Source organism: Molothrus aeneus, chromosome 21 (genome assembly GCF_037042795.1).
Source record: "Molothrus aeneus isolate 106 chromosome 21, BPBGC_Maene_1.0, whole genome shotgun sequence".
Taxonomy (NCBI): Eukaryota; Metazoa; Chordata; class Aves; order Passeriformes; family Icteridae; genus Molothrus; species Molothrus aeneus.
The window spans coordinates 818,519-834,369 of record NC_089666.1 but is presented as its reverse complement, the minus strand read 5'-3'; the positions used below and the strand labels follow the sequence as shown (position 1 = coordinate 834,369).

At 54.0% G+C, this 15,851-nt stretch overlaps 1 protein-coding gene across 4 annotated transcripts in view; it reads right to left on the bottom strand.

Moving 5' to 3' along the window:
* EPHB2 (EPH receptor B2) overlaps positions 1–15,851 on the bottom strand; it is a 134,113-nt gene that overhangs the window by 43,532 nt on the left and 74,730 nt on the right. For all 4 annotated transcript variants that reach the window (XM_066563799.1, XM_066563797.1, XM_066563798.1 and 1 more), the window contains exons 4-5: positions 3,464–3,619; positions 2,342–2,677 (exon numbers count right to left, since the gene is read on the bottom strand). In XM_066563799.1, coding sequence (XP_066419896.1) covers positions 2,342–2,677; positions 3,464–3,619 — 492 coding nt within the window. The remainder of the gene's footprint in view (positions 1–2,341; positions 2,678–3,463; positions 3,620–15,851) is intronic.

Genomic DNA, 15,851 nt, shown 5'->3' with positions numbered 1-15,851 from the left:
CCAGGGGGATTTTCCTTGCTTCCTGCAGGGCTGCAGGACCCCGAGGGGTGGTGGGCACTTTGCTTTGTCCAGCTGTGGCAGGAGCACAACCCCATCACACATTCAACAATGGAGCCCCAGCTCTATCCAGAGCCAAGGCAGAGGGAGGCTCATCCTCCCTCTGCTCCCTCTCCTCTCCCCCAGCACCCCCCATTCTCCTGTCCCAGCTCTGCCTTTGTGTCTGCAGTTTCTGTTACCAACTGTTAATGATCTACATCAAGGCTGCCAGGCAGTGCCGGTGCGAGTGTAAGCAGAAGAATCCAGAGCCTCTAATTACAGAGGAATTAGCAAGCAGACAGTTAGTGTTTAGTGCTAATGAATAGATACATTAAGAGAGACATCACACAGGCTGAGAAGTGTGAGCCCTGATAATAAAGGAGTGTCAAACCAGGAAAACACAAGGAGGAGGATGCAGGGGACTGAAAAGGATTTGCCTTCGACTCAGCTCGCTGGTTTTGCTCAGTTGGGAGCAGCCACGGGTGATCCATGAAGGTTCAAGCACAGCAGAGAAATGCAAGTATGAAATATGAGCATCAAATGATTAATCCATAGTACAGGACCACGGTGGGAGGGTGCAGAGCCCCTTCCCAGCTCCAGGCAGCATTACAGCCACCCCATCTCCATCAGGTAAAGGAAGCTCATCATCCAGACCCATTCCCCTCTCCTCCTTGGGGCAGCCCTGTCTCTGCCTGGGGCCAAACCATGGCTCAGCCTGTGTCAGACCTGCCTCCAGGGCTTCAAAAACACCCTGGCCCCACTCCCAAGCTAGCCCCACATCACAGGGCACCATAAGAATTCCCCCAGACATTTCTGCAGGTTCCCTCTGTCCTCACACTCTGGAAGTGATGCCCAAGTGATGCCCACCTGCCCTTCTGCTGTTTTACCCCACCCACCACCCCTGGCAGCCAGGACACACCATGGCCTCCAGGTGATTCACCCATGGCTGCCAAATTCAGCCCTGGGGGTCAGGTAGTGTCCAGGGCACTTCAGAGGGACCAGAATCTCTCCTGCTCCCAGCAGGGCTGTGCCTCACTGGCATCCTTCCACCTCAATCCCATTCAGCCAAGCCCCAGCCCTGGCTGTGCCCAGCTCCAGATGGCTTCCAGGTGGGCTGGGAAGGCAGCCCCTGGCCAGCAGCTCAGTGGGGCTCCCTGCCACCAGCACAGCTGCCAGGGGGCTGCTGGGGACCCTCCTGGGAGCAGCACTAGCAGCCACTCTGACCATCCCTCCCCCAGCAAACACACCCTGCACAGAGCTGGAGACCCTGACTGAAACCCTCCCAGCTCTGTGCTTCGGCTGCTTCACCAGGTGACTCTGCAGTGGCACAGGAACTGGAGCAGATTCCCAGACCATTATCCCAAATATTCATCTCCCAGCCCCTCTCCTGTGCAGTTCTCCTTTGCTTTCTCAGTCTGGCCTGGCTCTCTCTACAGTCCAAGCAGGAACTGCAGCTCCCATCAAAATGCTGGAGCTACCTCACTTTCCCTCCCCAGGAACCAGGAGTGTGTCTGCAACACTCTGATGGTGCCTGCAATGATGCTTGGAGGCAACAGCCTCAGGCCCAGCCACACCCAGTGCTGGAGAGTGATGCTGTGACACCAGGGGACAGTGCCACCAGCTGTTCTGCTGCCATGATGGGGAGGCAGCTCTGCCTTGGGACATGCTTCAGATTTTCACTGAAATAAGGGCTATTTTGACACCCAGGGCTTGGGATTCACTCTGGAATTGCCAGGCACTCATCACCACCAACATTATGGAATAAGCAACACCTCACCCCACTCTTGTCCCCTTCCAGCCCACAGGGGCTCAGCCAGCACTGCCCAGGGACACTGCCCACCCCTGATGCCTCAGGTTTTAGCTTTTATATTTTTCAGATTCTATTCCGCTTTAGTGTGTAAGTCTGGGCTTCATATTAGGGGATGGTGAGCTCTCTTCACAGAATAGGTAGATAAAACAATTCCTGCTCTAGCTGGGGAACAAGGACAGCTGATCCAGACCTCAGGCCAAAGAGCATAAACTGTGGGCTGAAGAGAGAAAACAAGAAGGATGGGACTGCATGGGCTAAAGCTGACAATTAGCTCCAATATGCTAATGGACCAAAACTTATAAAAGTGAAAGACCCCATGACCTGTCATCCATTTTTGTGGCCATTTTGGGTAGTGCTGCCCAAGGTGGATCTATTTGAGGTCTCTTAATAAATCCCTACTTTATTCTTTAGCTCTGTGTTCTAGCTCAGCCTTCACAGGGCATCCCCCCACCCCACCGTGGTGTGGGAGCTCTGAGGGAGGGCACTGGGCCTTACCGGCCTGGTTGGTGGTGATGTTCACGGAGGCGAACTGTGGGGAGAAGGGGCTCTGGTCGGTGACGCCGTTGACGGCCTGGATCTCGAAGGTGTACTGGGTGTGGGCCAGCAGGTCGCTGATGTAGATGCGGGGCTCGGTGAGGCCCAGCTGGCGCGGGGCGAACTGCACGTTGTCCCCGCAGCGCGTGCAGGCCCCGCGCCCGGCCCCGCAGCTCTTGCAGATGATGTTGTACACCAGGTCCTCGCGGCCCCCCGAGTCCCGCGGGGGGCTCCACTCCAGCATCAGCGACGTCTCGTTCACGCTGGAGATCACGGCCTGCGGGGCGGACGGGATGGCTGCAAAGGGAGCACACGGGAAGGTGTGAGCAGCTGCCCCTCTCCTCCTCCCCATCCCTGGGCAGGGCTCTGTGTGAGCCGAGCCCACAGGGGCTCACCCCAGAGGGGCCACCAGCCCACAGGGGCTCAGCCAGCACTGCCCAGGGACACTGCCCACCCCTGATGCCTCAGGTTTTAGCTTTTATATTTTTCAGATTCTATTCTGCTTTAGTGTGTAAGTCTGGGCTTCATATTAGGGGATGGTGAGCTCTCTTCACAGAATAGGTAGATAAAACAATTCCTGCTCTAGCTGGGGAACAAGGACAGCTGATCCAGATCTCACACCCAAGAGCAAAAACAATGTGGGCTAAAGAGAGAAAACAAGAAGGATGGGACTTCATGGGCTAAAGCTGTAATTGGACAATTAACTCCAATATGCTAATGGACCAAAACTTATAAAAGTGTGAGACCTCGTGACCTGTCATCCATTTTGTGGCCATTTTGGGTAGTGCTGCCCAAGGTGGATCCATTTGAGGCCTCTTAATAAATCCCTACTTCTGTTGGTGTCAGGGATGTGTGCAGCAAGCTAGACATCCAAATCAAAGAGGGGGAATGAAACCAGTTCTATTAACCCAGGCTAATTTGGTTGTGTAAAAGTCCTGACAAAATTTATCAGCTAGTTTGTGTAGTGTCCCCCAAAACCCCACCGGGACAGACACCTTTGTCAAGCATCCCTCAGTGCTTTGACTGAGGACCATGTCCTTTCCCCACCACGTGGTTCCCTCCCAGCTGCCCAGACCCACATACTGGTGCACGGCATGTCCACGGGGTCGGCGTCTGCCCGGTAATATCCATTCCGGCACACGCAGTTTGTGGCCCCTTCCGAGGTTGTCCGGCTGTTGATGGGGCAGTGGACGCACCCTTCATCCCCCTGGCTGGCCTTGAATGTTCCTGAGGGGCAGCCTGGAAGAGAAGAGAGCAGTGGTGAGCAGTGAGAAGGGGGCTGGGGAGATGCTGGAGCCTGGCACTGCTGCCCAAACCATCCCTGGGGCTCTGCAGAGTCCAAAGGAAATCCTGACAACTGCAGGTGGGCACTGTAGAGAAGGAGCAGCTGGTGGGAAGGCCCTGAGAAGGCACCTGCAGAGATGGGTCCCTGTGTAGACATCTCTGTCCCTGTTCCCCAACCATGAGTGCAGAACAGGGACTTTAGGAGTGCAGAGGGAAATTTTAGCCACTGCCACATAAGAAGATGTCAGTGGCTGTACCAGGTGAGACCATGGACACCAGGATCCTCCCCCCAGTAGTGACTGTCAGGGGGGTTTAGGCTGGAGATCAGGGAAAGGTTCTTCCCCCAGAGGGTGCAGGCATTGCCCAGGCTCCCCAGGGAATGGGCACAGCCCCGAGGCTGCCAGAGCTCCAGGAGCATTTGGACACTGCTCCAGGGACACACAGGCTAGGATTGTTGGGGTGTCTGTGCAGGGTCAAGGGTTGGATTTGATCCAACCCTGTGGGTCTCATCCAAGTCAGGATATTCCATGATTCCATTACTGCCCAAGGAGCAGGGCATGAACCACCATGTTGCTGTTGTGTTGCCCACAACACTTCCCCACTCCCTTCTGAGATGCAGCTCCTTGCACTCAATACCCCACGTGGGTGTTTCCCCACGTTACCCACTCAGTTTTTTATTCCCTGCACCTGTTTTACCCCTAAAGAGCCCTGTGCTGTAACCACACGCTGCAGGAAGAAACTGCTGCTCTCTGCTTCGAAGCCAAGCTGCCATTCTTGATGCCATCCCACATTTCCATTGCTGATGGACACTCAGCCACCATCTGCCTTGTCCACAACCTCTAGAGTTGTCCAAATCTCTGTCATGCCCCACACTGCATAACAACATTCACTGTTATTCTCTTCTTTTTTCAGCAATGCCCACATTATTTTTTAACCACTGGACATTGGGCCAGCTCCCAGCTCATCTCTGTGCAGGTGTGTGGGAATTGGTCTGCTGGAAGATGCCCCATGGTCTTTAAGGAACCTCCAAACCCAAACCATTCTGGGATTGCACCATTCCATGAACCTGGGGTTGTTTTCTCCCATTTGTATTGCCTCAATGCTTTTGAATTCCAATTGCCTTCTCACTCCCTGGTCACACTGTCTCAAAGGGTCTTTTTGCAACTCTCCACAGAGTTATGTCTTCATGACTTTGTACATGTGGCACCTGGGGACATGGCAGTGCTGGGCTGATGATCCTAGGGGACATTGCCAACCTTAATGATTTTATGAGACAATATTACAAATAAATTGCTGGTTCTGCTGAGCAGTAGCAGAGGGCTGGGCCCTCCCTCCAGGCTCTGAGCCCCCCACAGGTGAAGAAGATGCTCCATAAGCAGCAGCCACTCAACCCCACGTGTGTGCAGCCCCACAGGGTGGGTGAGGGGGTGTGTGGTGCCCACAGCAGACAGTGGTGAAGGCTGGACCACACTGTGATCCAGCACTAACAGATTCAGCACTGGATAAAAGCTTTCAACACCAGAAAGTCCCTTCCAAGCCCAGGGATCAGCAGTGCCCAAGGAAAGGCTCAGCTCAGACTGTTCCTCTGTGGTTACTCCTGTTGTGACTTTCTGTTGCTGTTAATTCTTACACAGCCTGAAGAGCCTGGGGGGAGGCAGGTGGTTCCTGTGCTGAAACAAGTTTAACAAACTTCTCCTTCAGTCACCTGCCAAGGCTCCCAGGAATGAGGCAGATCAGAAAACAGCCTGGGACAAACATTCACTGGGGTTGCTGTGAGCAAGAGCCATTGCTAAGAAGTACCTATTTCTTATTTGGGAAAAAAGGAAAAAGAGAAGGTTGGTTTTTTTCTTCAGTTGTCATCTCCTTTCCTCCAGAATTAGCCTGAGTTTCCAATGAGAAAAGCTTGACAGAGAAATTCCATCAGCCTTCCTGCTTGCACTGTCCCTCCTTCCTCTTATGGTCAAAGGAGCTGTTGAGAACCAGGATCCTCCTCATGTTCCTGGATCTTTCCATCGATCCCTCACCTGTTCCATTCCATTCCTGACCCCCTTCCCTCGGGACCAGCCCATCTCAGAGGGTGTTAAACTGTTGGGAGAGGTGATGGCTGGGCAGTTCTGCATTCACCAGAAGCAACGGGGACATGATAACAGGCTTCCTGCACTAATACCAATATTTGAGACACACAAAAGACCAAGAGATAAAATTGCTCTCATCTGACAGCCCAGGTGAAATACAGGGTCATTCCAGCAAGGATAGTTTCAGACAGGGGCCTCTTTCACCTTCCTGAGGTTTATTTTATAAATAGGTACTTTACTATAATGCTTCTTCTGCATCAAGACAGAGAGACATCCAAAAGTGCCCAGGCTGTGGAGTGTAGTGACTACTCCAAGGGATAAAAACATTCCCCACATTGGCCCTGGCACAGGTCAATGGCTGGAGAGGGATAAAAACCGAGGCTCAGTGGTTGTTTCTCAAAAATGCCAAGCTGGGACGCTGAAACTCTTTGCATGAGCCACCCAAACACAGCCAGGAGTTTTGGCAAGTCCCTTCCTCCCCAGCAGGTCCCACAAGGGATAAAATAATCTGGAAAAAATCAGAACTTCTCCCAGTTAAATGTTCTGAAATCATGTGTAAAGACAGGAAAATCACTAAAATTTGATGCAAAGTCCATTTTTCCTATTGATTAATTTTTCTCCAGTAATGAAAACCTCCAGGAGTAAAATAAATGAACATTGTCCTCAAAACTGTTCTGCTTCCTCCATGTCTTCCCCTGGGTGAGAAAACAGATTTTCTTTAGGAATTTCTTGTTTCCAGAATAAACACCAAATCAAAAGTGAAATCTTCACACAGGGGCTAAAACCCCTCCTGCCTGAACAATGGGAATGTTCTCACCATGTGCTGGAAGCATCACAGGATCATGGAATATGCTGAGCTGGGAGGGACCCACAGGGATCATCCAGCCCAGCTCCTGGCCCTGCACACACACCCCAACAATCCCATCCTGTGCCTCCCTCAGAGCCTTGTCCAAATGCTGCTCTGGCAGCCTCGGGGCTGTGCCCATTCCCTGGGGAGCCTGGGCAGTGCCTGCATCCTCTGGGGGAAGAACCTTTTCCTCATGTCCAGCCTGACAGACATAAGGACACCCCAGTTTTCTGCCCTGGGAGGTGACAGCAGCTTTGGGACATTGCTGCTTTTCCTTAGGCCTGCAGCAAGGACATCCATAGAAATTCATGCTTGCAAAGAGGGAAATTAACCAGTGAAAGCACAGAAATTTCCACTTTATCCAAGCATCCTTCATCCCTGGAGGGTGATTTCGGTGCCAGTGGCTCTGGCCCCATCACTGCAGCAGTTTCCCCACCTCCAGCAGTGATGGGATGCTAACAGGGCTCCCAGGCACCTTTAACTGCCTGGCTGCTGCACAGACCCATGGCTGGCTGCCCTGCTGGGGTACAGCCCTGGAGGCAGCCTGGAGCACTGCCTGTGGCTCTCTGCAGCAAGGCTGGGGTGCTGAGCACCACTGGGGCTCCTTGTTTCTCACTCACTCACTCCCTCCCAGGGCATGGAAAGGTGCTTGTGCCTGGGAAGCCACATGCTTTGGAATCACAGAATACACTGAGCTGGAGGAGACCCACAAGGATCATTGTGTCTGGCTCCTGAAGGGAAGGGAATGCCATGGGAAGGACCCACGGAGGATCCTACCCTGGGAAGGCATGAGGAGACCCACAAGGTTCATTGTGTCCGGCTCCTGAAGGGAAGGGAATGCCATGGGAAGGACCCACGGAGGATCCTGCCCTCCTGCAGAGGACCTCAGCAGGATGTGGGAGGCAGGGCCACCTCTGCTGCTGGCACCAAGCTTCCAGCCTCCTGTCCTGGGGCAGCTCAGCAGGGAAAGGCATCCCATGGCTCAGGGAAAGCCTTTGGCCAAATGTGCAGAAGGGGCCACACAGGGGTTCCCTGCTCCTTCGTGTCTCACTGCCTCTCTCTAACCAAATGTTTAATTAATCCAGTGTGAGCTGGGCAGGCTCCAGCCAGGCTCTCCTGCATCCCAAACTGCCCTGGCCTTCAGAGTCCACCCCAGGCCTCTCTTGGAAACAGCTCTGAGCAAGCAGCTCCCTCCTGCAATAAAAGTTCCTAAAATGGCACCTTCAGCCCATGCTGAGGGCTCTGAGGGAGGAAGGATTCTTCTCACCCCCTCTGCCTGGCCCTGTTTCTGCTGGCAGCAAGGATCCCTGAACTCCAGAGAGGCATTTTTAAAGGCTGATGGAAGCCAGGCAGCCCTGGCTGTCAGGATCTGCCAGGAGCCTTAAATCCCCAGCCTTATCTCCCCCCTGGCTCCTTTCTCCCTCGGGGCCGGGGCTGGGGGGTGGCTCTGCAGCTTCCCTGCTGCTGCAGGACCCAGGGCTGCTCCCCCTGGCCACATCCTGCCTCCTGCCCTCCTCTGGGGCTATGGGGGTCCCTCTCCATGCTTTTGGGATTCCTCCTCCATGCTCTTGGGGTCCCAGCCCCACAGCCCTCCCTGCTGCCACTGGCACCCTCATCCCCCCACAAACCCTAGGTGGGTGCCTTGGCCCCACACCACGGTGCTGCTCCCACTCTGACCCCACATAAAATGAGTCCCACAGATAGGCTCTTATGGAGAATAAGGAAAACAATGCCCTGGGCCAAGCCAGGAGGAGCATGGCCAGGACACTGGGAGAGGTGTTTTCCTTTCCCTTGCCAGGCACTGGGGATGCTGCCATGGTTATACCAGGGCTGCCCAGTTCAGGGGTGATATGGAGAAGCAGGAGAGTCCAGTGGAGAGTCACCAAGAGGGTCATCCCTGGGGCACAGGGCATGGGAGAGGTGGGAAGAGCTGGATGGGGTAACTGGGGATACTGGGCTAAGGGGGGATCTAACTGCACCTGCTGAAGAGAGGCTCAGCCACTTCTCAGGGTGCCAGACTCTGCCACACAGGACAAGGACCACAGGTTCAGACAGGACATTATGAAAAGCTACTTCTCCAAAAGATGGTGCTGACCTGGGAGAGGGGTGGTAGAGTTCCATCTTTGGGGTAGATTGAGCACAGCTCCATGGCTGCCTTGAGCTCATGCTGGTGGCATCCCCAGTGCAAATGGACATTGGACATGAGACCCCAGACCCTCCCTGACCAGCACTTCTGGCTCACTGCTGTCCATGGTGTGTGGGGTATTTCATGGAATCATGGAAAGGGAGGAGGGTTTGGGTTGGAAGGGACCTTAAAGCTCATCTCAGCTTCAATTACCTTCCACTGTCCCAGGCTGCTCCAAGCCCTGTCCAGCCTGCCTTGGACACTGACAAGGATGGGGCAGCCACAGCTCCTATGGGCACTCTGTGCCAGGGCCTCCCCACCCTCACAGGGAAGAATTCCTTCCCAATATCCAAGAATTCCTTCCCAACATCCCATATAAATCTACTCTGTTCCAGCTTAAAGCCATTTATGATGTTCTGTGCAGAGCCATTATGTCTAACCAGCTCTGAATTTCCCCCTTTTTCCTTTCATCAACCATACCCTGCTTGGAAGATGAGGTGGCTGCTGCAATGACATTGTCACTTTGCCATATTCTGCTCCATTCTGTCCCTTGTACCTTGACCCTTGTTTTCAGTTCTGTATCCAAACAGGTATCACTTTGTCTCACTTGTAAATTTTTCCCTCCTCTGCTTGTTCCTGTCGCCTGTCCCTCACCGATGGGGTTTGTGCTCTTAGTGAGAGGGTGGCCTTTGGACAAGCCAAAGCAGCCACAGAGCCTTTGGATCCATTCCCAATCCCCCCTGTGCCCCCAGCCTGCAGAGGGCTGCAGGGAAGAGGACTCAGCTGGGCCTTGGGGAGGCAGTGGTGACACCCTTGGATCCTGGAGCTGCTGCAGCTGGGAAGGAGCGAGGAGCTGGGACCTGCAGGTGCCAGGGGCCACACAGGTCCTCCTGCTTCCTGAGGGATAAATTTAATTAGCAGCCTGCTCTGTTACCTCATCCTCAGATAAGCAATTAATGCCATTGCCAGGTGCTGTCACTGCCAACAGCTCTGACAGCATTTGGACAGCAGGGGAGGGAAATACAGGAGGGAAAACAGGGTTAAATGAGATTAACTGGAGGGGAATCTCCAGGATGTGGATTACAGAATTGTCAATAAAGGGAATGGTCCCAATGCAAATGTTCCTGTTTAACCTCATCATTATCCATGGGATGGGAATGGAAGCAAGACAGCATAGGCTGCATAGCACCCTCCTGGCCTACAGACACGTCCCCACTGACTGGGCCAACACCCTGCACCTCACCAGCAGCTCCAGGACATCACCTGTCCCATCACCTGTCCACAGGCACTGCTGCTCTGGCCTCACAGCTGGAGGTGCCAGCACTCCAAACCCCACATTCCCTGCACCAATGCTCCCCACCAGCCACCCCAGCTGCCCCCAGCTCCATCCCAGGCTCCCTCAGACACAACTCCCTCAAAAGTGCCCTGCCAAGACTTCCACGTGTGCCCTGCCTGTGCACAGCTCATGGTAGTTTAGGAGCTCACATCTTGTTCTCAGCACCATCTCCTGTGTCCCTGGGTCCCCAGGCAGAGGGGCAGTGCTGGGACAGTGTGGGGCTGGGACAGGACCTTAGTGCTGTCCTTAGGGGTGTCACAGAGCTTTGGAGAGGACAGGGCAGGGCTGAGTGATGCCCTGCTCTGGGAGCTCCCCAAAACAGACCACATTGGAAGGTCTTGCAAGGGGCAAACACACCCTGACCTCTGGCCAGGCTCAGCCCAAAGCTCCACAGACCCAGGGCAAGGATCAAGGATCCAGGGATCCAGCCTTTGGACACCATGGGACAAACCAATAGCTCATGGCACACCAAATCCAGGCAGGTACAGCTCCCTGCTCTCCTGAGAGCATCCCCAGCCTCGGGCAGGAGCAGCCTGATCCCAGCCCTGGCAGCTCTCTCCCAGTGCTGTGCTCCAGCAGCAGAGCTGAGCTCTCACCTGGGAGAGGCTTTGTACCAGCAAATTCCCCCCTGCAGGTTCCCAGGGTTCACAAGGTCACCTCCCTTCCAGCACTGCTCCCAAGTTCAGGCATCTGGTGAGCCCAGCACACCTGTGGGCAGCACACCTGGAGTCCCCAGTCCTGCTGGGGGGAGGGCACATCCATCAGAGCTGATGGGATTCGCTGTCACAGAGAAATGCCTGGAATTTCTTACCTGCCCCATCAGCCTGGTTCAGCCTCCCCAGCCTGTCACAGTTCTTAAAGAGAAATGTAAAATTTTCTGTCCCTGCCTGAGCATGTGAGACTGGGATGTTGCCAACATCCTCAGAGTACAGACAGAGAACACCATAACCCAGCATTTATCCTGTCAGGGCCATCCACACACAAGGGGAGAGGACTTCCCTGTCCCTGTTTGGGGTCAGTCTCCTCTCCCAGGAAACAAGCAAAAGAACAAGAGGAAACAGCTTCAAATTGTACCAGAGGAGGTTTAGATTGAATATTAAGGAAAATTTTGTCATGGAAAGTATGGTCAGGTATTGGCACAGGCTGCCCAGGGCAGTGGTGGAGTCACCATCCTTGGAAGTGCTCTAAAAACACGTGAGTGTGGCAGCTGGGGACACGGGTTAGTGCTGGGTTAATGGCTGGATTCAGTCCTAGAGAGCTTTTCCAACCTTAATGATTTCCTGATGCTCTGGTTCTGTCCCAAGGAGACATGGATCTGTGTGTCCATCATGCTGCTGCAGCCCAGCTCAGCTCACTGCACACTTCCAGAGGCCTCCGTGGGAAGCTGAAAGCAGGGAGTGAGTTCAGAGCTCAGGAGCACAGTGCTGGTGGCAGCAGATGCCTCCAAACTCCTGGCATGTGCAGACACCTGAAGAGCAGCTCAGGATGCAGCTGCTCCAAGGCCAAGCTCAGTAGCTCAGTGCTCTCCTGAAGCAGGACATTCCCACCCCAGGAATGCCAGGTGATGCTGCCCAGGAGCAGTCCCAGTGCCAGGCATGGGGCAGCAGGAGCCTGCACAGTGTCAGCCTCCAAACCTTGTCTGGGTGCCTTGGCACACACAGAAGGAACCGGAGCTCCAGGGGCTGGACAGCAGCATTGCTGGGAGCCCTGGAGTGACTTGCATGGAGCAGGGGAGCACTGGGGCACTGCTTTCATCCCTGGGGTCCCAGCACAGGAAGGACTTGCAGCTGCTGGGGTGAGGCCAGAGAAAGCCAAAGAGAAGCTCTGAGGGCAGGAGCCCCTCCAGAACCAGGCTGGGAGAGCTGGGAATGTTCACCTGGACAAGAGAAGGCTCCAGGGAGAGCTCAGAGCCCCTTGCAGGGCCTGAAGGGGCTCCAGGAGAGCTGCAGAGGGACTGGGGACAGGGGACAGAGACACAGGACACAGGGAATGGCTCCCACTGCCAGAGGGCAGGGATGGATGGGATATTGGGCAGGAATTGTTCCCTGTGAGGCGCTGAGGCCCTGGCACAGGTGCCCAGAGCAGCTGAGGCTGCCCCTGGATCCCTGGCAGTGTCCAAGGCCAGGTTGGATGGGGCTGGGAGCAGCCTGGGTTATGGAAAGTGTCCCTGGCCATGGCAGGGGTGGAGTGGGATGTGCTTTAAGGTCTCTTCCACCCCACACCATTCTGGGAGTCTACGATTTTATATTTTTATTTTAAACATGCTGCTCAGGCCAGCAGCACATCCCTTTTCTCTTGATGTAAACACTAAAGCACTGCAGACTCATGCTGTGACTATTCTGAGCCAGCTTTCTCCAAGAGGTCCCCTGAAGAATTTAGGACCTTCATATTTTGTTACTTTGTTTGGTCTTGTTTAATTGTTTCCCAAAGCTTCTGCCTGGGAGAGCCGTGCCCCGGGAGGGAGGCCCTGTTAACCATCCCAGGAACACTTCCCAAGGATTTAACCAGGGAAAGGAGCAAACCAAGCAGGCAAGTGGTGACATCAAAGTTGCACTGATGGAAAACCCCTAATCCTATAACCCCTTCCTGCTTTAATTGGTGTTAAAACAAAGATAATCTTATCTCAGCCCTATAAAAGAAGGGATAGGATGTTCTTTCTAAAAGCCTCTCTAAAAGCCCTCGTAAACTTGACAAACATTCCACGGGTCCAGCCCAAGGAGAGTGACTTTAATCCTGAAGGAAACAGGAAAGCAAAGAGGGAGCTTTTCCTGGACAAGAGCCCCTCAAGTGTGCCCAGCCCCGCTGGTGCTGGTGCCAGTCTGGAGTGACACCCCCAGCACTGTGGGGCTGCTGGGGACAGCACAGAGCCCCAGGAGCAGAGCCAGGCTGGCACGGACCAGGCGGAGTCTGCACACTGCCAGGTGTGATCAGAGCCAGGGCAGATCTGTGCCTCCCCTCCAGGCACTCCCAGTGCATCTGGGGCTGCTCACTGCTTGTAGCTGTCTCGTCTGCCCTCCCTTGTCTCAGATGTTGGAGGAGCAGCTTCAGAGCCTGAGATGGGATCTCTGAAGGAATCCCCAGCAGCTCCAGTCCAGGGTGCAGCCATTGGCACTATTCCCAAGCTGCTCTGCCTTGGCTTCCCCCAGCACTCCTGGGTTTTGGTTGTTAATTGCTGCCCCAAGATGTGCAGGGTGTCTCTGTTTCGGCCCACACAGCTGAAGAACGAGTCAGAGCTCTTCACTTTTCGGTCTTGAAGTTGTTTATTAATTCTGATCTATAAAATTTTCTTTCTGCCCAGCCAGGATCTGCTCTGCAGGGCACCCAAGGCACTCTTTGTGTTGTCCTTTTATACTACAAACTACATATAACACATTTACACTTAATTCCCAATACCTATCACCTGTGTTAGACAGTGCACTTCTACTCTAAACCAATCCCAAAGTGCCAACATCACTGCAGAAAATGGAGAACAAGAAGGAGAAAGGCTGGACACACCCAGATTCCTTCACCTTGTCCCCATAACCCCCATACCAAAAATCCTAAAATCTACATTTTCACCCTGTGATCATTTTATTATTATACTATTTAAACTTCTGTGACTTTGATGTCCTCATACAAAGCTGGTAACTTGCTCCAGGGGTCACAATCAAATCCCCAGGTGCTCTGGGCTGTGTGCCAGGGTCTCTGAGCCCCCCGGTGGGGTCCTGGCAGCTCTGGACACCCAGAGGGATGCGCTGAGTTCTGACACAGCACCAGCAGCCCTCACACCCCACGGTCCCCTCCCCATCTCCAACACTGCCCTGCCCACCCCCTCCAGGTGCCCTTCCCAGGGCACAAGCAGCTGTCCAGGTGGAGCTGGGGATGGCCAGGAACCCTTGGAATGGAAGGGGGCATGTTTAATCAGCACATTTTAATGCTCCTTAGCACCCAGTTGGGACAAGTTCAAAGTGCCAGTTGGTTTGGTGCCAGCACCACTTTCCAGATGACAACACTGCTCTGTGTCAGCCCTTGGTGCTGAGTGGAACTGGCAGAAAAGTGATTAAAAATGGGCATTATGGTGAGTTAAATCACTGGGGGAGCTCACAGAACCTTTCCTTCCTGGCCTGCAGTGAGCAGAGAAGCTGCAGTAGACAGAAAACAGGAAATAAGGGGAGGCAGCACAGCCTGGGGAGGGCACACACTGTCCACCTGTGCTTCCCAAAATGCCCTGAAGGAGACCTTTGAAAGGCAAAACCCAAGAAGAACCAACCTTCCTCAAAAAAAAGCTCCCAAGTGCACTGGCAATGAAGAGCTGTTCCAGTTTGGGCTCCCCAGTACAAGAAAGGACTCCAGGGAAGGCTCCAGGCTGCTGGAGCACATGGTGGGCAAGGAGGGGCTGAGGATGGATGTGAGCCTGGACAAGAGAAGGCAAAGAGAGACCTTGCTGCTGCTGCCTGCAGGTGAAAGGAAGGTGGAGCCAGACCTCAGAAGGAGGGCAAGACTCTAGCTGGCACATGGAAAATTCCAGCTGGACACAAGAAGGTTTTTCACCATGAGGGAGGTCAAGTACTGGAAGGAGGGACCAGAACACAGGGATCCACATCCTCAGAGGTGGTCACAGCCCCTCCCTGGGAACTGAGCTGCTTTTCTGGCACTCCAGCTGCCTGCAACCAACTGAGCTTCCACTTCTCAAGGTCCAGGAATTGTTTGTGGGAGCAGACTGGGAATAAATTCCCTTTTCCCTTTGCTAAAGCAATCCCAGTTGAAGAGAGGTCCCTTCCCCAGAGCGGAGCCCTCGGTGCTGTCACCACCACGGCTCAGGGACTGCAGTGCCAGCTGAAACTCCAGCTCTGCTCCACAGCTCCATCTGGCCCTGTCACCTCGATTCCCTCACGTCCCAACAGCCTCACTTCTGGTGCTCAGACGTTTTCAGGGCTTCTCCAGCAACCTGAGCTGCGGCAGCTCCATCGGCACTGAGCTGAAACTGGAACACTGTGCTTGTTCCTGCAAAGTGAACTGCAAGGGTTACCCAAAATCTCTGTGTCTGCAGGCACCTGATCTGCCCAAAAAGCTGGGGCTCCACTGAAACAGGCCCCTCATGGCTGGGATCAGTGAGGCTGGAAAAGCCTCCTGAGATCCTCAAGTCCAAGTGTCAACCCAGCACTGCCAGGGCCACCACCAAGTGCCACATCCAGAGATCCACTGAGCAATTACAAGGATTGGTGATTCCACCACTACACTGGGCAGCCTGTGCCAATGTCTGATCACCCTTTCTGTGAAGAAATTTTCCCTAATATCCAATGTCAACCTCCCCTGGCCCAGCCTGAGGCCATTTCCCCTTGTCCTGTCCCTGTTCCCTGGAGCACAGCCCGGCCCCCCCGGCTGTCCCCTCCTGGCAGGAGCTGTGCAGAGCCACAAGGGCCCCCTGAGCCTCCTTTGCTCCAGGCTGAGCCCCCCCAGCTCCCTCAGCCTCTCCTCATGAGACTTGTGCTCTAACCCCTTGACCAAGGAAGTCCATGGAAGGAAGACAAAATGCTGTAATCAGCACATGAATTTTTGACAGAAAACAGGAAATAAGATGGGGAGCTGTACAATGAAGTCTGAGAAAACCATTGTCACCTGCAACTCGTCCCAAAGTGCATCTTGAACCATCCTGCACCTGAGAGCCACCAGCGTGGCCGTGTCAAGATCACCCTGTGCCAGGGACGTGCACTAAGGAAAACTAAAGCAGAGATTTTATACATTATTTCCTAGGAAATCTTTTATAAAGCCTCCCTGTGTTGCATGAGTGTAATGACTGCCACAATTCATGGCTGAACAAACAC